At 42.1% G+C, this 23,227-nt stretch overlaps 1 protein-coding gene across 1 annotated transcript in view; it reads right to left on the reverse strand.

The window, feature by feature from the left end:
* Positions 1 to 3,452: 3,452 nt before the first annotated feature.
* The window catches only part of ME1 (malic enzyme 1), a 356,258-nt gene continuing 336,483 nt past the window's right edge, over positions 3,453 to 23,227 (reverse strand). The window contains exons 10-14 of the mRNA XM_044289917.1: positions 17,242 to 17,347; positions 17,025 to 17,167; positions 14,488 to 14,661; positions 5,509 to 5,607; positions 3,453 to 3,756 (exon numbers count right to left, since the gene is read on the reverse strand). Coding sequence (XP_044145852.1) covers positions 3,589 to 3,756; positions 5,509 to 5,607; positions 14,488 to 14,661; positions 17,025 to 17,167; positions 17,242 to 17,347 — 690 coding nt within the window. The 3' untranslated portion in view covers positions 3,453 to 3,588. The remainder of the gene's footprint in view (positions 3,757 to 5,508; positions 5,608 to 14,487; positions 14,662 to 17,024; positions 17,168 to 17,241; positions 17,348 to 23,227) is intronic.

Here is a 23,227-nt window from a genome sequence, read left to right on the forward strand (position 1 = left end):
TCTATTAAGGGCCGGTTGTTCCGTTCCACAAAATGTGCAACACACACGTCTGTTAGTCTGTTATCTGTGATTTGCTGCATGCATGAGCCCTTCAGAGGACATTATCGATAGCTAGGTAACGCTGAATTCACACACACTAGATTTCTTGCAAAAGTTTCTGTGACTCTCCTATTCATCCGTGTGCTTCTCAGAAAAACGCTCCCATTCAGATAAATATAAGTGATTTGCAGATTCAGAAATTACTTCAACAAATCTGCTGCATGAGAATTAACCCTTAGTGAGGCCATGAATTTGTTTCGGAGGCAAAATGTTTGACTCTTTTATGGGGGCACAGTGCTCCTGAAAATTCTAAGAAAAAAAAACACAATACAACAGCACTATGCAAACACAAATAAAGTAAAACAATGCCATAGTTATATAAAATATTCTGGTGTTAATGCTACGCTTATTTTGTAAGATTCTCTTGGCAAATGCATTTGGTGCAAAAGTATTTGGGCCCATCTGCCAAACATCAAGGCGATCTCTATAAAATGGGAACCTAACACTAAAAAATCTACCTGTTATGTGCCATAACGGCCACCATAAAAATCAGGGAGTGCAGGTTCATATGCATGCTGGGTCCACTCTGCCTTTTAGCATTTTTGGTGCCATAATGGCCTCCGTTAAATCCAGGGAATGCAGGTACCAACATGCATGCTGAACCCACTCCACACTTCTTATGCTGCCAGACGGCTTATAATGAATGCAATGAGAGCAGGCTACAGCTTTATAATTACACTGATTAAAATCACCACTGAGGAAGGGGCAACGTTGGGCCCCGAAACGCGTTTGGTAAAAGACCCCCGGATCAACTACATGAACTTTCCTCCAATATATGCTGGAACTATTTAAGGCTGATTTCCACTAAAAACACGAGCACCCTGTGAGTAACCAAGTCCTGACACGTCGGCGGCTAAAGTATCCAGCGCGAGGATACAAAGTATCGTGTTTGAGTTAAGTCGACGTGGGAGAAGGCGATTTGAGTCTCAGGGAATACCGGCTTTCAGGAACTACAGAGCGGTACCCAGAGCACTTCAGAGGGACGGTAGTGGAAGCCTGTGAGTTCAATAACTACAGCACGATTTTTGACCGCAAGCACATCAGCAGAAAATTCAGCGCTGCTCAGTGAGTATACGCCGCGATAATACACTCACCAAGTGATAACTATCAAAACTGCAGTATCTTAAATCCTCAAGAGGGAACTTGAAGTGTGGGCCAAAAAGGACTTTTAGAGAAGATAACCATTAGCCACAAGGTCTATATCAGCGGCTAGTCTGGATCCAACCCCATTGTCCACATATTTATATGGACTTGTCAGTCCTATAGCCATATTGTGGTATTTTACTATTTAGCGATTTATTGTACGATTTTAGTTAGTATTTTAGTGTTTTATACAATTATATTATCGTCTAGATATTATTGTTTTATATAAGTCATGATTATGTGTCTACATGTCCAATAAATTGCATGGTTCTACATAAAGTGAGAGTGCCCAGTATTCTTATATTCACTTTGCACATTTGTCAGAGGAGGGGCGAATCCTCTTTACTGTGAGCACCTCCACCTGATATTATTCACTCCTGTGCGTCACACAAGCCAGCTTTCAGCTTACTGATTAAAATCAGCCTGAATTTTATGGCAGCTATTACAGCTCATAGCAGGTAGAATTTAGTGTTAGGTTCCTGTCTTATAAAGATCGCCTTGACGCCGGCAGACGGGCCCAAAAGATTTTGTACAAAATGTATTTGCCAAGAATCTCAAATTTACAAAATTAGCATAGTATTAGCACCAGAATATTTTCGACAACTATGGCATTATTGTACGTTATTTGTGTTTGCAGAGTGCTGTTGCATTGTTTTGTTTCTAGCGACGGCGGCGTGCACCTTGCGCATTGGGATACTGCTGACTGACCCCCTTTTTTTTTGCAGTTGTCCTGAAAATTCTAGCAATTCCATCACGGGACATTGCACATTTTTCCCCATTTCTCCCATCAAGAAAAGTTACCGATTAGCACAACCTTTGTGTTATCACAAGTCTATGTTCATCCCTTTTCTGTGCATGTTTGGGGTATGCTCGTGACATATACCTGAAAGGTGTACACAATGTATGACGTAGGCATAATGTAAGATAACACGTCTGGAAAACACTGAACCAATCCAGATATTAAAAAGTTAATGCAGAAGTAAATACAGAAGACAATCGACCCATATTGTGTGCCACCTGTATTTATTACTGCATTTCAATTGGATTTTAATATTCTTGTTTGAAATGGACTTACAATTAATAATTTTATTATTCCATTCTGTCTGATAACATACAGTAACGTGCTCACCTGTCCAGCTAGAATGAATGCAAATATATTTAAAAAGGTATATATCTATGTAATATGTGTAAGTATGGCTTATGGCCACATATCAGCAGTGGTTCAGTCGATGGACTATTTCTGACTTGCATCTGCTGTATATTAGTGCATATTTCGGCAATGTAATACGCAATAAAGGAATTTCCAAAAAACCTTCACGCACTGAATAACTGTCACGGCTGAGGATGGGGAAAACCCTCAGCCGTGCGATGCCAGAAGATGTTAACGGCTGCTCGGCCAGGACGAGAGAATTAGGGAGCAGGTCACCTCCTAACGCATCCCTAATCCGACCCTAACTCCTAGCGGCATGAGCCGACCTTGAAGGTAGGAGGGCCCATGCTCAGGAACCTCGGATCCCTACTCACCCTCCGCCGATCCCTGAACTAGGAGTAGGGTAAGACGACTTGTTCCTTCTGGACACGGAGGAACAGGAGTCTCACTGGCCAAGCTGCAGGGAAAAGGGGAACACAAGCAGTCCTATGGATATGGCAGGTGAACTGCACTAGTTCCAGCCACCTGCCACAGCCTTGCTGACTGGATCCCTGTGCTGGCAAGCTGATGTCCACACAATACAAAATGAACACAGCACACACACATCCACACACAGGAACCCAGATCCATAGCTGCACCGAATAACAAAGGAAAACATCAAGTAAACATCACATAAACTTATGACCACAAGGGTGGCCCCCACTGGCAGATGGAATACACAGGAGACTGCTCCAGCTAACCATGGCTGAAGTACCCCTCAGACAAGTGATATTCACTGAGGCTTTATAGGCCCAAGTAGTCACACCCACACAGACACACCCAGTGTTCACACACACAGAAGGGATTTAACCCTTCAAACACAAGGCAAGGGAAGACAGCCACTTAAAGGGGAATACACACATAACAAACACACTTCACCTGTTGCCGCGGGCAACGGCATGTGTGGCAATCATGTCCTGGGGATCAGCCATAGGGCTGAGACACTGCCACCACATGCACACAACACCAGACGTTGCCAGGGGCAACCAAGTGAAGGAAAGTGTCACAAAATACACCATAGGCCGTGACAATAGCATATTTATTATTTATTTGAAGTGTGATTTTGTAAAACTAATTGTTTCAATACAAAAAGTTTTGCACAACAAAATTTCTTAATGTTTCATGAGAAAAATCTATCTCACTCCTGTCATTAGTGTCTAGACAGTGACGGTCTGAACTGTCGTTGCCTCCTTAGGCCAGGAGTAGGAATCCACCACAAACTGCTCATAGTCTGTGCTATACATCTGGGAACGGACAAACGCCTCCTTATCCTCGGGCTCCGGGAAGACAGATGCTGTCTTATCCTTGTAGGCATTCTCTACAATCTGAAAATACATAGGATTATAAACTTTCAAAATATCATCCATCATAACCTATCTATGATCTATGAGTCCTGCCATGCTAGATAAAACATCCAGAGAGTAACGTATACTCTCACATCACACGCTGCTTGATTTATCAAAAGGTTTATTTGAAAATGCTCCATTCTTGTGCTGCTTATGCGATGGAGTTTATTTCCACATCACAAATAAAATGACCTGCAAAGTCAGAGCAGCCTCTATGAATACCTTTACTGGTGTAAGCTGCTATTATTGTCATCTGTTTCTGGTGAGTCTTAGGGTGCGGTTGTGATGCGACCTCGTGGCGGTACATGCTACGGCAGGCTCTAATTAACTAATGAAGACTGCACTGCGCTGGTGGGGAAATTTGCGATTATCAGTCTCAGGACAGGTCGACGTGGCCAGAATACTGCTACAATTTAGCATCTGTATTCCAGACAAAAGTACAGAGCTGAATTTGGATCACCGTAGTCAGCATACGAGATTGCCAAATATGTGTTTTGTCCAACCCAGGGCTTGTCAAACATTTTCGACTGGGGCCTCACCAGCTTTTCTCCTACATCCAGTATAACATTAAAATAAGTAAAACAGTTAATTATGTTGCTAAGGATCGGTGTAGTCAGAGAAGGACTTGTACAGCAGGAGTGATCAGCATAAGATGGCTGGAAGACGTCTCACCCGTAAGATAACTAAATAGGTATCGTGTGCACCAGGTAAGATCAAGGTGTATTAAAGGGGTATTCCAGGTTTTTAATACTTATGACTTATCCTTAGGATCAGCGGTGGTATCCCAGTACCCTCGCCGAACAGCTGTTTGAGGAGACTACCTTGCTCCAGTGACCACTGCAGGGTTAACAAGCACAGGGCCGTCTGTTGGATAGTGTCTGCTTTTGGTATTGTGGCTCACCCCTATTTACTTGAATGGGACTGATCTGCACCTAGACCATGTGACTGATAAATGTCACTGACCTAGGAAGAGGCCGCAGCACTCACAAGGCGCTGATCTGACCGCCGCCGATCTGATCAATAGCATAGGCCATCAATATCAAGATCTCAGACAACCTCGATGACATAGGGGTAGGTTTCACCTTGATCTACCATAGAAGTCCAATAAACAAGAAGGGTCCAAGGCACCACCAGATAAATTTTTCATTGCTTTATTGTGCAGCACAGAAGCAGATATGTGTGTAACTGAAAATCAGCCCCATTCATCTGAATAGAGTGGATTTAGTGGCAAGCACATAGATTTCTGCAAGCTCCATTCAGATAAATTGGACAGTGGCAGAAATGTTTGCAGCAAATCTGTCACACTTGAATATATCTTAATTTTACAGATGAAGTAATTATGCCATCCCTCTATTATTCCAATTATTATTTTATGAATGAATTAGCAGGAGGCTGCAACAAAATTCCAGCCGGGTGTTGAGGAGGAGGGGTGGGGGGAGGTGTCTCTGCATAGTCTTTCACTGGCAGCACTGATTGGATAATGTCAAACTGTGCAGAGACACACAGCCCACTGGTAACACCCAGAATTATTTATTGCTGATTGCTAGCAATTCATGCATACCCTTCTAGTAGGAATAACAGAGGCACAGCATAACAAAGTCATGAGAATAGATGCTCCAGAATTGTTATTACATGGGTAACGCAAGAAGTTACTAAAACAGATATGTCAGGGGAGGTGACAGGTCCTCTTTAAGCACAATACCCTGCACCATTACCTGTACTGTGACTTACCTTTACAGCTATCTTTACAGAGACTTCTTGTATGGTCTGTAGAGGTGGGTAGAGACGTCCTTCTTCCAAATGTTTATCAGAAACCTGCTCAGCTATGACCTTTGTAAGAAAAGATAAAAAAAAATCCCTTAGTCAGTATCCATCAACTTTGTCCCCCTACAGTATCTTATACTATCACTTACTTTAGATATTTGACTGTACAATACAAAGTGGGTGCTGAGCTCCAAGTATTGCACCTAGAAGACTGACATGGTCCAACTGCCAGGTACCATTTGACAGTTAAGATTCTGGGCTAATATCGAGCTCTAAGCCTTAAAATCCTAGCCGCAGCAAGTGTGTAAAAAGGGTGTCCAGTATTTTGATACTGGCGACCTATCTTCAGATTGGCCGGGGCCAGTGCCCTGCACACTGGCTATTTTGCAGTAGCTACAGCGCCAGAACTACACAGTTCCAGCCATGGTGTAGTAACCAGCTCTGTGGTACATTGTGGTAACAGGCGCCATCCACTACACAATGGTGTAGTTTTAGCACTTACTTCCTGCACCAGAGCTACTCTGGAATGGCTGATCTGTGGGGATGCAGGGTGTCTGACCCTCAACTATCTGATATTGATGACCTGTGTGTGTGTATAGCATCACTTTAAGATCAGTAGGAAAATAAAGATCAACCTTATATCATCATCAAGGAAAAGGTGGATTTCACAGATTTCTATAGCAGACCTATATTATATATAGTCTTTTCTACCAGTCCAGTTCCTGTCGTACCCCCAGCAGAAAACATGTTTTTCTCCTGACCCTGATTTTCACCATTTAAATAAATCCCTCTGGTTTGTTTCCATCATGTATGTAGCACTTCCTGTTGCTGTATCCAACCAAACCCATGATGCACTTCTCCTTTCTCTAGCACCGCCCCAACAACGCCCAGCTAGTTTATAGCTCCTCCCACCCAGCTAGTTACATAGACACTCCCCAGTCAATGCCACTGTTTTCGCACACCCATGGACATAACATCACAGGAAATACGAAAGAGCTGTATCTATATCGTCATGTGACCACAGCCCAGAACAGAAGATAGAAGCTATAAAGATGAGAGAAATACACTACAAAATTACAGCTGCCTTTATAAATGATTATTTTAAAGGATGTTGATGCAACCTGGAAGAACCCTTTAAGGACTTGTGCCCAAATTATTACATTTGAAGGTTAACTTGCCAAATAAATACCCCACTTTCATATGATCTGGGTTCAATGGCACACTACATGAAAAGCTCTACTCAGCATTATTCTCAAGTATCAACATGAAGATTTATTTTCTGCCCTCCTCAATAAGGATCATTATGTGTAAATTAAAATTTTATCGTGCAGGCAGGGGGACTGTGGGCCCAATCATGCTTTGCCACCTCTTCAGCTCCCTGTCATTAAAGTAACAGTCCATTTATTGTCAGCAAGAAAGGCTGCCATTCAGGTGTTCATTTTCCAAGGCCAACTCAAAGAGCGTAACTTTGATTTGCGTTGATAAATGTAAGGTATTTCAAGCCGTAATACCTACTAATTGCAGACAATTTCACCGTGATGACAAGCAGTGGTCCCTGTTTTTATGAGCTTTACCAAGCAGAACAAAAAATGCCAAGGCTTTTGCAAACTAATGAAATAGTTTTTGGCAAAGCTATCTGGATGCCCAACTAGCTTCATAGATAATCCCATTAAAAATGTATTCTGGAGAAAACTATGTGCACGTGCTGCCTATCATTAGCTGGAAGCACATAGCACTAAGAAAACGAACATGCTTGAATCGGCGGACTTCAAAGACACCATAAAATCTTGAATGGACTCCTAGATGTGCAGACAGAGTTTTCTCGTTATTAAAAATGGAAGAAACACTGAAGCCTGAGCACTTGTTCAATGATACAGTACTTATGGCTCCTCTCATTGATGTCTGCTGGCAGCTTCCATGATTGCTTATTCCACTTGATTATATTAGCCTCCCCAGAGTCTGGTCCAGACAGCATTCCCAACTTTTCTCAACAGCCTTATCCAGCTCATCTCATGTTCAGTGACATGCACTCCACTACCAATAGTAAAAGGAAATCACTGGTGCATCCTTCTATAGTCTACTCTGTCATGCTGCCATTATGTATAGTCACATGGAAGCCAAATGCTCCTGAATATTGACCTTCCAATTGACCAAATATTTAACCAGCCCAACAGTCCTAATTAAAATCCAAAATTCTGCTGAAAGCAGGGCTTTACACCATACTATAAACCAAGCGTGCATGTCAACGTGATATTCCAGACTATTGTTCATCTTCTGACCAAGCTTAATATTGCCAATCTGACGTGTCACTTTATGCGGCAATAACTTTGGACTGGTTTTACTTATCCAAACAATGCTGCGATTTTTTTGTGGCACATCGTACTTCAGGTTACTTCAGGTTAGTGGTAGTCGATATGTTTTACCTTTATTTTATTTATTTTTTATTCAAAATCTGGAAAAATTCACTATATACTAATTAATATCTCTGCTTTTAAGACAGTGATACCTCATAAAATAGTTATTATTTCTTTTATGCACTTATATAGCGCTAATATATTCTGCAGCGCTTTATAGAAATTAGCATCCAACTGTACCCAGTGGGACCCACAATCTAAGTCCCCTATCAGTATGTCTTTGGAGTGTGGGAGGAAGCTGGAGTACCCGGAGGAAACCCACACAAACATGGGGAGAACATACAAGCTTGATGCAGATGTTGTTCAAGAACAGATTTAAACCCAGGACCCCAGTGAGTGCTGCAAGGCACCAGTGCTAACCACTGAGCCACCATGCTGCCATTATATAAATAAAACGACTGTTTTAAAGACCAATTCAGATATGAAGTCACTTTGTCAGGCTTACACAATAGAAACTACCCATAAATGACCCTATTTTAGAAACTGCTCTCCTGAAATTATTCAAAACTAATTTTACAAACTTTGTTAGCCCTTTAGGTGTTTTACAGGAATTAAAGGAAAACAGCAAGGGTTAACAGCAAAATAAACCTTAATATCCATTACCCTTATTCTGAAGTTTAAATAAACACCACACATGTGGTTGTAAACTGCTGTGTGGGCATACCACAAGGCTCAGAAAGGAAGGCGTGCCATATGGCTTTTGGGGGCTGATTTTGCTGGAATGGTTTGCAAGTATGTCACATTTTGAAGAGACCCTGAGGTACTCTTACAGTGTAAACCCCAATAAATGTCCCCATTTTGTAAACCACACTCCTCAATGAATTTATTGTGGGGTATAGTAAGTGCTTTAAACCCCGCAGGCATTTCAAAGAATTTAGAAAAACACTCGGGGAGATTTATCAAACTGGTGTAAAGTAGTATTGGCTTAGTTTTCCATAGCAACCAATCAGATGGAGCTGTGAAAAATTAAAGGTGGAATCTGGTAGAATCTGATCCCATAGGCAACTAGGCCAGTTCTACTTTATGCCTGTTTGATAAATCTCCCCCACTGTCTGTGAAAATGAAACATTTTTTTTCCCTAACAACATGTTGATTTAGCCCCAGATTTTTCATTTCCACAAGGAATAACAGGAGAAAAGGCAACTCACAATTTGTTACTCATTTTCTCCTGAACACGGCAACACACTATATGTGGTCATAAATTGATGTACAGGCACACTGCAGGGCTCAAAAGAGAAAGAGCGCCGTGTGGCAATTAGAGGGTAGATTTTTCTGGAACGGGTTTTGGATGCCATATTGCATTTAAAGAGACCCTGAGCTGTCCCTACAGTGGAAACTCCAAGAAATAGCCCCATTTTGGAAACTACCCCTCAAGAAATCTATAGAGGGGTGTACTAGCATTTTCACTTCTCAGAAACATTTCATAGATTTTAGAAACACTTGGCTGTGAAAATGATACATTCCATTTATTTTTACAATAAAATATCACTTTAGCCCAGATTTGTCATTTTCAGGGTAACAGGATAAAAAGTGGTCATAAACTGCTGTTTGGGCACACAGCAGAGCTCAGAAGAAAAAAGAGCACATGTTTGGTTATTCCTACAGCACTAGCCGACAACTGCAGAGGCTCTAAGGTTAAATAAAAATAAAACTTAAGAAGGGGTGTAGTGAGCATTTTGACCCCACAGGTGCAAAATTTGATTCACAGCGCATGGTGAAAAGTCAAAATTAAAATTTTTACACAGATCCTTTATGTGGCCCTAATCTTCTGCCTGGACATACCACAGGGCTCAGGACTTAAAGAACACCAGGAACATCTGAGGCCCGATTTGGTGACTTACGAATCTTGTTCTGACAACTGTAGAGGCTCTGGGGTGAAATAATAAATGGATCCCCTGGGAAGTGACCCCATTTTGGAAACTAAAAGTTATTTATTAACGGATGCAGTGAGCAATTTGATCCCACAGGTGTTTTGCAAAAGGTGTTGCACGGGCAGTGGCGTACATAGAGAAGTGAGGGCCCCATAGCAAGGTTCATACCAGGCCCCCCACACAGGACAGAAGGGTTTCTGCCTAAACCCTTTTCAATGACCCTTCGGACATTTTTCCCACTGCTTAATTTACTAAAAGTTGTTCCTTTAGAGGGTAGAGCCCTGACCAGGTTTTCACCTCCAGTAGAAGAGGAGATAATCCCTCTTACTCTGGGCCCCATAGCAGTTGCATGGTCTGCCACTATGGTAGTTACGCTACGTGCACAGCAGATGGAGCAAAGTGGAAATTGCAATTTTTACACAGACAGAACATACCATTCCATTGCCCAATATATTGTGCCCATTGTGTACCAGTGTGAAAAGTCAGCCCTCTTATTATTTTGTTGTGTTTCCTGGTTTTAAAAACACCCTACATGTGACCCTAATCTTTTTACTGAACATATGAAAGAGCTCATGAGTGAAAGAGCACCATACATATTTGAGCCCCCTAAAAGTTAATCCATTTTAGAAACTCCACCTATCAAGGTTAATTTATGCACAGTAGACATGAAAAGTGAAAATTGCAATTTTTCCACAGATATGGCATTCCAGTGCCCAATATGTTGTGTCCCAGTTGGTGTCATCTGAAACCCACACCACACTACTTAAATTGATAGGCAGGTTATACGTATGGAAATGCCATAAATGGAGACGTAGACTGCTGTATGGGTACACGGCAAGGCTCAGAAGGGAAGGGGCACCATTTGGCTTTTGGAGCAGAGATTTTGCTGGTATGATTTATGGGCAACACATCACATTTGCAGAGCCTCTGATGTACCTCTAAAGTGGAAACGACTAATAAGTGACCACATTTTGGAAACTACACCCATCAAGTTATTTATCAAGGGGTGGAGTGAGCATTTTCACACCACAGGTGTTTTGCAGGAATTAATAAGCAGAGGAACCTGCAAAGTGAAAATTGCTAATTTTCCATCTATATGGAAATATCTTTTTCTCTTGACGGAGGTTTGAGGGCTTATTATTATTATTTGGTTCTATTTTAGGGTACATACAACTTTTTATTTTGCTTTTTGGTATGCAGGATAAATAAAAAGCAGTAATTCTGCTTTATTCTGCCGGTCAGTACAAACTGCACCAAATGTCACACAATGAGGGACATTTAGCAATACTGCTGATCCCATACGCATGCCTCTTAGAAGTTAGTCCCCTCTCTGGCAGTCCATGCGCTAGAAACTGAAGTGTACGCCAGCTACAGGTGTAAGTTATAGTAAATTTTGCAGGCCACTTGAAGCCCAGCGCTACCTCAAGCACTGAGCCCCACCCCCTTTTCTCATCACTTTAGAAAAAGTTGCAAATTATGGTGAAAATATGGCATGTGCCATAATCTGCAACTTGTGTTTGATAAGTTTGGTGCTTGGTGGTCTAACAGTTCTATCTTGAGATTTTACTCCACTGTCTTCACCATCCCATACGGGACTAGGATTGTGATAATTTTTGTGACTTTTTCAAAAGTTAAAGTTGCTTAATCTGGCTTAAATCAGTTAAATCAGTTTGATAGGCTAATTATGCCCACATTCCCACATTCCAGTGAGTGGTGTAAAAGCTTACAAAGTATAAAGGGGTTTTCTGAGATTTTTATACTGATAACCTATCCTCTGGATAGGTCATCAGTATCTGATCAGTGGGACCCCTGACGACCAGCAGTATGACTGTGCTTGGCTTCACAACTCAGCCCCCTTCACTTCAATGGATTGAGTTGCACCTAGACCATGTGACCAATGAAGGTGATATCACATGACCTAGACAAAGTTGTGAGAAGGTTGCAGCGCTACTGCAATTGCCGGTGCCTGCTCAAACAGCTGATCAGCGGGGGCCCCAGGTGTTGGACCCCTATCGATTAGATACTGATGACTAGGGATGAGCGAATCGACTTCGGATGAAACATCCGAAGTCAATTCGCATAAAACTTAGTTCTAATACTATATGGAGCAGGAACTCTGTACGGTATTAGAATTTATTGGCTCAGATGAGCCAAAGTTATTGCTTCGCACAATAACTTCATAAATTAATTTGTACTGTAAAGAAACATTTCCCGAACTCGGGTTTGGTTCCAAGTTGTTACTTGGAACCGAACCCGAGTTTGGAAAACGTTTTTTTACAGTACATATTAATTTATGAAGTTATTGCGTGAAGTCTCGAGAGACTTCGAGAAGCAATAACTTCGGCTCATCGGAGTCAATACATTCTAATACTGTACGGAGCTCCTGTTCCGTACACTATTAGAACAAAGTTTTATGCAAATTGAATTTGAATGTTTCATCCGAAGTCGATTCACTCATCCCTACTGATGACCTATCCACAAAAAATCTTGGAAAACCCTTTTTAGGCCTAAAAAGTCACAAAGACCTATTTTACAACTATTTAATGCTAGAATGCTGGAGTGCCTTGTGTGATAAATCCCCCACTGACAGGATAGAGATTTGTCCAATGAAATATAGCCAAGGCCTCAGATTTACTTTATTTTATTAATTATTTTTGCAGTAGGACTTCAGCAAGGGATAACATTATTCTGTAACTCTATATTATCTACTAGCATTTTATCCACATAAGAGGTTAGATGTTGCATGGTTTACTAAAGCCATGTACAGTGGGATGCGAAAGTTTGGGCAACCTTGTTAATCGTCATGATTTTCCTGTATAAATCGTTGGTTGTTACGATAAAAAATGTCAGTTAAATCTATCATATAGGAGACACACACAGTGATATTTGAGAAGTGAAATGAAGTTTATTGGATTTACAGAAAGTGTGCTATAATTGTTTAAACAAAATTAGGCAGGTGCATAAATTTGGGCACCACAAAAATGAAATGAAATCAATATTTAGTAGATCCTCCTTTTATAAAAATTACAGCCTCTAAACGCTTCCTGTAAGTTCCAATGAGAGTCTGGATTCTGGTTGAAGGTATTTTGGACCAGTCCTCTTTACAAAACATCTTTAGGTCATTCAGGTTTGATGGCTTCCGAGCATGGACAGCTCTCTTTAAGTCACACCACAGATTTTTAATTATATTCAGGTCTGGGGACTGAGATGGCCCTTCCAGAACGTTGTACTTGTTCCTCTGCATAAATGCCTTAGTGGATTTTGAGCAGTGTTTAGGGTCGTTGTCTTGTTGAAAGATCCAGCCCCGGCGCAGCTTCAGCTTTGTCACTGATTCCTAGACATTGGTCTCCAGAATCTGCTGATACTGAGAGGAATCCATGCGTCCCTCAACTTTGACAAGATTCCCAGTCCCTGCACTGGCCACACAGCCCCACAGCATGATGGAACCACCACCATATTTTACTGTAGGTAGCAGGTGTTTTTCTTGGAATGCTGTGTTCTTTTTCCTCCATGCATAACGCCCCTTGTTATAGCCAAATAACTCCATTTTAGTTTCATCAGTCCACAGCACCATATTCCAAAATAAAGCTGGCTTGTCCAAATGTGCTTTAGACCACCTCAAGCGGCACTTTTTGTCCTGTGGGCTGAGAAAAGGCTTCCTTTGCATAAGTCTCGCATACAGCATCTCCTTGTGTAAAGTGTGCCGAATGGTTGAACGATGCACAGTGACTCCATCTGCAGCAAGATGATGTTGTAGGTCTTTGGTGCTGGTCTGTGGGTTTACTCTGACTGTTCTCACCATTCGTCGCTTCTGTCTATCCGAGATTTTTCTTGGTCTGCCACTTCGAGCCTTAACTTGAACTGAGCCTGTGGTCTTCCATTTCCTCAATATGTTCCTAACTGTGGAAACAGACAGCTGAAATCTCTGAGACAGCTTTCTGTATCCTTCCTCTAAACCATGATGGTGAACAATCTTTGTCTTCAGGTCATTTGAGAGTTGTTTTGAGACCCCCATGTTGCCACTCTTCAGAGAAAATTAAAAGAGGGGGGAAACTTACAATTGACCCCCTTTAAATACTCTTTCTCATAATTGGATTCACCTGTGTATGTAGGTCAGGGGTCACTGAGCTTATCAAGCCAATTTGAGTTCCAATAATTAGTTCTAAAGGTTTTGGAATCAATAACATGACAACAGTGCCCAAATTTATGCACCTGCCTAATTTTGTTTAAACAATTATAGCACACTTTCTGTAAATCCAATAAACTTCATTTCACTTCTCAAATATCACTGTGTGTGTCTCCTATATGATATATTTAACTGACATTTTTTATCGTAACGACCAACGATTTATACAGGAAAATCATGACGATTAACAAGGTTGCCCAAACCTTTGCATCCCACTGTATGCCATTTTATCCAGAATGAGCACTAAGTACTCTTGCTTGAGACTTTATATCTACTGCTGGAACGGGAATGCTGAAATGGAAAATACAACATAAGACGTCTCTGCAGGGGAACTATGTAACCTACTTGCTAGTAAAATAATTAAAAAAAACTTAATAGAATGAAATAAAGTTTAATTTTATGACTTGAAATGCAGCTTAAAATAATTCTGTGTTCTGCCAGTGACCCTTTATGTCATGGCCTGGATGTAACTTACCTCAGCAGTAGTCAGGAAGATGTTGTCACTAATGTGCCTCACACCACAAGCCACAACTCCAAGAGCAACACCTGGGAACACATAAGAGTTGTTGCCTTGACCAGGGTACAATGTTCGTCCATCGGAGAGAGTGACAGGATCAAAGGGACTTCCACTTGCAAAAATACCACGGCCCTGTAGATAAGACAGATTTATGAAATGTTGAGATGTATATAAAATAGTGTGTACTTCCATGTCAAGTGCCAGCAGGATCATGAAGTACTGCCTTTAATATTTGCCTTCACTGCAATCACCTTTACCTTTGATAAGTATCACCAATGAGATAGCACAGCAGTGCTGCACAGCTACAGTCACTTGACTAGTGTTGTGTTACAGTTCTCTTTGCAGCTCTATTGCACCCCCTGCAGTACTTTATTACATACCCTAGCAATATGCTAGAACATTGCAAGATGGGCATACACCTTTAAATAAACCCATAAAAAATGTTCTATTTTGTTTTAGAGTTTCATATGACAGATATGTCACCGATGTAAATTCACTGTAGTAATCCATCTATCTAGTGGGAACCTAGTCAGACAGTTGCCACAGAAATTTAAACGGGTTCTCTGAACCTGTATCTAAAAAGTTTCTTTCAGCTAAAATGTGGAGAGAAGACACTTTGAGCAGTACCCTTCTGTCTTTCCACCGACTCCGCGACCCTGGCTGGGATCGTATAACCACCTAACTGGCTGTGGGCTTTTCCTCTGATACTGTGACTGGATGTGCTCCTTTTGACCCCTGTTCAGCTACATTTACATTATGCAGCTGAACAGGAAGAAAGAGGCGCACATCCAGTTGTGACATCAGAGGAAGAGCTTACAGCCAGTTGGGCGGTCATCTGGTCCCAGGAACAGAAGGGTAAGTACTGCACTGTAAGTGTCCTCTGTCCACAGGTTAACTGAAATAAAGTTTTAGGCTACTTTCACACTTGCGTTCGTCGGTCCGCTCGTGAGCTCCGTTTGAAGGAGCTCACGAGCGGACCCGAACGCCTCCGTCCAGCCCTGATGCAGTCTGAATGGAGCGGATCCGCTCAGACTGCATCAGTCTGGCGGCGTTCAGCCTCCGCTCCGCTCGCCTCCGCACGGCCAGGCGGACAGCTGAACGTTCAGCTGTCCGCCTGGCCGTGCGGAGGCGAGCGGATCCGTTCAGACTTACAATATAAGTCAATGGGGACGGATCCGTTTGAATATGACACCATATGGCTCAATCTTCAAGCGGATCTGTCCCCCATTGACTTTACATTGAAAGTCTGAACGGATCCGCTCAGGCTACTTTCAGACTTAGAAATTTTTCTGAACGGAGCCTCCGTCTGCATTAATATGATCGGATCCGTTCAGAACGGATCCGATCAAGCGCAAGTGTGAAAGTAGCCTTAGGTACAGGCTCGCAGATCCTCTTTAAAGAGGATGATTAGTAACAATGTCTAGATTGTCTGTTAATAGATGGAGGTCTGTAACGTCCAGGTGGATGGCGACAATAACACTGAGGCGGCGGTGCAATTTCTTTACTAAAGATAACGGTATGATTCAATAAATAACACGACAGATGCAACCAGCATGTAACTAAGATGTCTTTTAAACTTCTGTTTGTGAACAGTCTCACTTTTCAGGGGCAACAGTGACAATGCAAATGAGTAAATATTCCCTTTAGGATACAGTTCAACAGTTCCTACACCGGGTGACCTTTACACTTGATAACTTAGACTCACTCTGCCTTATAAGACAGTGCTTGTGTTGAAGTCATGCTCCACTTTCACAATCCACTTCCCTGGTTCTGGGGCTGCCATACTTCTTATGCTCTGCTCTGTGTCTTCATCTTGCAGCCTGTTACACAGTTCCTTCTGTCTGAATTTAGCAGCTCATACTTGGGGGCTAGCTTTTCCCACTTAGGTCTACAGACACCTTGGTTTATGCCATCTCTCAGTCCACTACATCCTTTCTGTCTGCTTTAGTCTGGGAACTCTGGTGAGCACTCCTCATACTTTCCTAACTGTCTCCTGAACTTTGGTTCCACCCCCCCCCCCCCTCTTTCTGACAAAAAACACCTAGACATTGCCGGGCAGTGCCTGCAGAGGGAATGTATCTTCTCTAGGTGTTACAGGTCCTCCTCCCTCAATTTGCATCAGCAGAGAGCTGCTAGAAGGACCTGGCATGTCCATGAATTACCCAGACAGAGCATAGATTATTAATAGACATTGTGTAATGCTTAATTTATAATATATTGGTGCTGAAGAGGGTTAAACACTAGCTCCAAATTTGCAGGTGGGTCTCAGCTTGCACAAGATCGGCTTCTTTTTTCCACATTTCCACAACCACCCACATTTTGGAAATCAAACACATTGCTTACTGTGCAATGGAAAACAGAGGGGTTGGGAAACCAACTCTACACATCAGATCCATTTACTGATTCCTGAAAAAAGCTGGCTATGAAAATTAAAGGAAACATCACATTCCCTTCCATCAGTTCACTAAAATATGATACACAGCGTTACGCTTTACCTCAGTCAGCCTGTAGCACTCTTCTGCAGTACACTCCGCTTTACTTGTTGGATTGCTGAGCGCAAATATTATGGGTCGCTTATTGAAAGCTGCCATATCTTGTATAATCTGCTCAGTGAACGCTCCGCCTATAGCTGCCACACCTGTAGAAAAGATCTTTTTAATAAAAAAAAGACAAGCTAAAAACCAAAAACTAATCTATGACTTGGATTTTTACCTATGAGAGCAGTAGGTTTGATTTGTTTAACCGCATCCTCCAAATTCTTCATTTCTGCATGTGCTTGGGCAAAGCGTTCCTTTTCATGTGTCAGCGAAGATCTGCCCTGTAGGAGTGAATTAACACCAATATTTGTGTGAGACTGAGAAACTGATGTCCACGTTTAAAAAGTGAATTGTGCCATAAATGTTCCAGTAGATGGTGCTATGGCCTGCAAACAAATTGTGACTTTTGACCTATACATCATGTCTATAGTTACATAGTTTCTGCTAAATTCTTTGTGCCTATTTTATCATTTGGGAATTTCACCAGAGGTCATTACTGGTCAGAGGGACATAAATCACATATATTCAGATCTCATCATATGTTTCTATGACTGATTATGTGGCAAATATGCAGGAATGCCTTGTTATTTTAAGAGACATATGCAGGAGAGTATTGGCACACAGCCATCGGCCAGAAACTATCCAAAAGTGATATGATGCCATCCAGTTCTACCATCCAGTAAGGATTTCGATCCAAAACATACAATTATCAGTAATTGGAAAATATTGAAATATAGAAATTATAGAAATACTGGCATTTTACTATTTTTTTTATTTTTTTTGCAGTGGCTATTTTTTGCAAAACGATAGTTCTGAAACTGGTCAGTAGTCAACCTTCTGCTTAAAGAGCTAAGTCCTCCGGCCACAAGTCATTGCTCACTGGAATATTAAGGCAAGAAGAGCCTTTACGTACTAATGTTTGCAGCCCTATCAGACTCTAACACAAGCTCCTTATTGTATTCTAATAGACTTCAGCTTTTGTATACCTAATGCCAAGTATAACGCTGAATAGATCATAAAGTTATCATTGTTGGCATAGCAGAATTCTAAATATCGCTGGCCAATGGAAAACTGAAGGATTCTCCACATGAGTAAAAGGTGGGTGGCAGCAATAGAATACTGGCAATATCCAGCACTTATTGCCTTCAGGAACCAATTATGAAGTTTCCAACATTTAACTGTTATGATATAGTGATCTAAGCACTAAATATTGAAAAAGGAAAATAGACTACTCCTGGGGGAGGGGAATATCATATGGTGTCTCATAAAATATATGAGAATCTGAATTACAACAGCCCTAATGAGCACAAAACTGGAAATTTATGTAGGTCCAGGTCCTAAAAGCCAAGCACCATGGGGCTGTCAAAGCATAATAGGATCACACTTCAATGTGACATTTAGAAAGGGAGCCCTATACTCCAGAATTCTGGATTCAAAAAGGCAAATAATAGGACAGGGATAGTCAACCTCCGGCACTCCAGCTGTTGTAAAACTACAACTCCCAGTATGCAAACTTGCTCTACTTTTCTCCGAACTCCCACAGAAGTGAAAAAAGCATGCTTGGAATTGTGGTTTCACAACAGCTGGAGTGCCAAACGCTGCTGACCCTGTAGAAGGGCGTGATACATTTTTGGGGGGTTTATTTGTAAACAAATTGCGAGATTTAGCATTTTTACACCACTCACTTCAATTATGAGAAGTGGGTAGAAAAGTGGGCATGGTTAGCCTGCCAAGCTGATTCATACCAGCTTCATCAACTGTGAAAAAAATGTTGCAATCTTAGGCCGAGTTCATGTCCCCATTTAGGTTTTCATTCTTCTGATCCGTCAGAAGAAGAGAAAGAAAAACAGGGTCCTGTTGCATCAGTTGTCATCCGTTTGAGCTATTTCCATCTACGGAAATGGCTCAAACAGATGACAACTGATACAACAGGATTCGTTTTTTTTACAGGACCCTGTTTTTTTTTTTTCTCTCCCTCTTCTTCTGACGGACCAGAAGATTGGACAGCTAAACGGCGATGTGAACTCAGCATTACTCCAGTAAAGGAACGGCGTAGAAAGTGCTGCAATGTCTTAAGAAGGGTTAGATTCAAAGACGATTCACCTCTCAAGATCGCTTCCGATTGGCTGCAGGGCAGACAGGAGGTTTAACTTACTGCAGCTCTGCTCTCCTCCTCCTTTCTTTTTCCAGAGCCGTGGAGAGAGGAGCAGCGTCCAGCTCCGGAGCCCAGCCCCCCCACTGAGCCACCCATAGTGCCATCTGGCACTAAAAAGGTACAATAGGGACAGGTCAGGGAGAGCTTAGATAGGTAGGGATAGTAAGGGAAAGTTTAGGGGAAAAAAATAAAGTTTTATTTTTGCATTACCCTGGTCCACAGCACACTCAGCTGTGTGATCCTAGACCCCCCCAGGGGTGCTGCAGCTCCCCCCCCCCCAACCCCCTCCACACATATTTTTGGGGCAGCAAGCACTTTTTTTGTGTGTGTGTGTGTGCGTGCGCTGACTGTGGCCAGCACTCTTAGCGTATCGCCCACCCCACCGCTGATCAGCTTCGGACAGCTGATTAGCGAGTTTGAATCTTTTTTTCACATTTTTGGGGCTTTTTTTTATTTAGTTTTTTTTTTTCTGTTAGGTTTAGGGATAAGTATGCGAACACCACACCCGCACACACACACTCCCCTATGGCCCGCCAGAGGTTCTCGGCCGAGGAGGCATACGCCCTGCTTGCCTTCGACTCCGAGAACCCCATTGAGGACGAGGATGACCCCACTTTCCTTTTGTCATCCGCTTCCTCATCATCTAGCGATGATGATGAGCCCCCAAGACGGCGGAGACGCCACCAGGCGGAGCAAGGGGACCGCCATGCCAGGGACCTTGTGGCCCAGACTAGTACGAGCAGCTCTGGGGCTCATACTACTTTTCTGGCCCACCAGACAAATCCACCTGAGCCCCCTACTGATGGACTTGCACGGTGTACCCCAGAGGATTTTGAGCCTGTGATTCCTGATTTTGTTGGCCAACCAGGAATCCAGATTCTCACAGTGGGCTTCACTGAATATGGCTATTTTAGTCTTTTTTTCAGTGACCACTTTGTGAATCTTATGGTGGAGAAAACGAACTTGTACGCCCAACAGTTCATTGCTCAACACCCGTGCTCCTTTTTGGCTAGGGCCGGTAGCTGGACTCTGGTCAGTGCAGCCGAGATGAGGACGTTTTGGGGCCTCGTGCTGCACATGGGCCTAGTCAAAAAACCCAGTGTCAGGCTGTACTGGAGTGGGGATATCCTCTACCAGACCCCACTTTACAGTACGGCCATGACACTGTCCCGTTTTGAGGCCATTTGGAAATGCCTGCATTATGCAGATAATGCAGCATGTCCCCCCCAAGATGATCCTGCCTGTGACCGCCTGTACAAAATCAGGCTTGTCATCGATCACTTCGGGGCCAAATTTTTGGAGGCCTATAGTAACATAGTACATAAGGCCGAAAAAATACATTTGTCCATCCAGTTCGGCCTGTCATCCTGCAAGTTGATCCAGAGGAAGGCAAAAAAAAATATAGAAGCCAATTTTCCTCACTTTAGGGGACTAAAAAATTCCTTCCCGACTCCAATCAGGCAATCAGAATAACTCCCTGGTACAACGACCCCTCTCTAGTAGCTATATCCTGTAATATTATTACACTCCAGAAATACATCCAGGCCCCTCTTGAATTCCTTTATTGTACTCACCATCACCACCTCCTCAGGCAGAGAGTTCCATAGTCTCACTGCTCTTACCGTAAAGAATCCTCTCTATGTTTGTGTACAAACCTTCTTTCCTCCAGACGCAGAGGATGTCCCCTCGTCACAGTCACAGTCCTGGGAATGAATAGATGATGGGATAGATCTCTGTACTGTCCCCTGATATATTTATACATATTAATTCGATCTCCCCTCAGTCGTCTTTTTTCTAAAGTGAATAACCCTAATTTTGATAATCTTTCAGGGTACTGTAGTTGCCCCATTCCAGTTATTACTTTAGTTGCCCTCATCTGGATCCTCTCCAGCTCTGCTATGTCTGCTTTGTTCACTGGAGCCCAGAACTGTACACAGTACTCCATGTGTGGTCTGACTAATGATTTGTAAAGAGGTAGAACTATGTTCTCATCACGGCATCTATGCCCCTTTTGATGCAACCCATTATCTTATTGGCCTTGGCAGCAGCTGCCTGACACTGGTTTTTGCAGCTTAGTTTGCTGCTTATTAAAATTCCTAGATCCTTTTCCATGTCAGTGTTACCGAGTGTTTTACCGTTTAGTATGTACGGGTGACTTGCATTATTCCTTCCCATGTGCATAACTTTACATTTGTCAGTGTTAAACCTCATCTGCCACTTATCTGCCCAAGCCTCCAATCTATCCAGATCGCTCTGTAGTAGTATACTGTCCTCTTCAGTGTTAATTACTTTACACAGTTTAGTGTCATCTGAGAAAATTGATATTTTACTATGCAAGCCTTCTACAAGATCATTAATAAATATATTGAAGAGAATAGGGCCCACTACTAACCCCTGAGGTACTCCACTAGTGACAGTGACCCAATCTGAGTATTTACCATTAATAACCACCCTCTGTTTTCTATCACTGAGCCAGTTACTTACCCACTTACAGACGTTTTCTCCCAGTCCGAGCATTCTCATTTTATATACTAACCTTTTATGTGGTACAGTGTCAAATGCTTTGGAGAAGTCCAGATACACGTCATCCATTGATTCGCCGCTGTCAAGTCTAGAACTTACCTCCTCATAGAAACTGATTAAATTAGTTTGACATGACCGATCCCTCACAAAGCCATGCTGATATGGCGTTATTTGCTTATTTCCGTTAAGATGCTGTAGCATAACATCTCTCAGAAGACCTTCAAACAGTTTACCCACAACAGAGGTTAAACTTACCGGCCTATAGTTTCCAGGCTCTGTTTTTGAACCCTTTCTGAATATTGGCACCACATATGCCATGCGCCAATCCTGTGGGACATTCCCTGTCAATATAGAATCTGCAAATATCAGAAATAAGGGTCTGGCTATGACATTACTTAATTCCCTTAGGATACGGGGGTGTATGCCATCCGGTCCTGGCAATTTGTCTATTTTAATCTTTTTAAGTCGCTGTTGTACTTCTTCCTGGGTCAGACAGGACACTTTTAATGGGGAATTTATTTCAACATTTAGCATGTCATCTGACAGTTTATTTTCCTCAGTGAATACATTGGAGAAAAAAATATTTAACAGGTTTGCTTTCTCCTCGTCGCTCTCTGCGACTCCCCCCTCATTACTTTAAAGGGCCGACACCTTCAGATTTATACTTTTTAACATTTATATAATTGAAGAATATTTTAGGGTTAGTTTTACTCTTAGTTTTACTCTCTTTGGCAATTAATCTCTCTCATCATGTTCTATTTTTTTCCTTATAGTTTTTCAGTGCTTCCGTGCTACCTTCCTGTTTTAGTGTTTTATATGCTTTCTTTTTGTCATTTATTGCTTTCTTTACAGTTCTGTTTATCCACATTGGTTTCTTTTTGTTCCTTAACCTTTTATTCCCATACGGTATGTACCTCTCACAATGAGATTTTAGGATGCTTTTTAAGATATCCCATTTTGTGGCTATATTTTTATTTGTGAGGACTTTATCCCATTTACTTAGGCCTATGGCCTTTCTTAGTTGGCTAAATTTAGCTTTTTTGACGTTTTTTTTTTTTTTCTTTCCTCCCTGTAGAAACGCTCTTTTGAATGATAATTGGAAGGTTATTACTTTGTGGTCACTATTTCCCAGGTGTCCCCCAACCTGCACGTTTGTTGTTCTGTCAGGCCTATTGGTTATTACTAAGTCCAGTATGGCCGTCCCTCTAGTCGGGTCCTGAACCAGTTGGGAGAGGTAATTGTCTTTGGTTATTGCCAAGAACCTGTTTCCTTTATGAGATATACAAGTTTCAGTATCCCAGTCTATATCTGGGTAGTTGAAGTCCCCCATAATAAGCACCTCATTATGATTTGCCGCCTTGTCAATCTCATTTAGTAGTAGATTTTCTGTGGACTCTGGTATATTAGGTGGTTTATAGTAAACTCCTATTAGTAATTTATTATTGTTTTTAGCGCCATGTATCTCTACCCACAGTGACTCCAC

Source organism: Bufo gargarizans, chromosome 4 (genome assembly GCF_014858855.1).
Source record: "Bufo gargarizans isolate SCDJY-AF-19 chromosome 4, ASM1485885v1, whole genome shotgun sequence".
In the NCBI taxonomy this organism is placed as follows: Eukaryota; Metazoa; Chordata; class Amphibia; order Anura; family Bufonidae; genus Bufo; species Bufo gargarizans.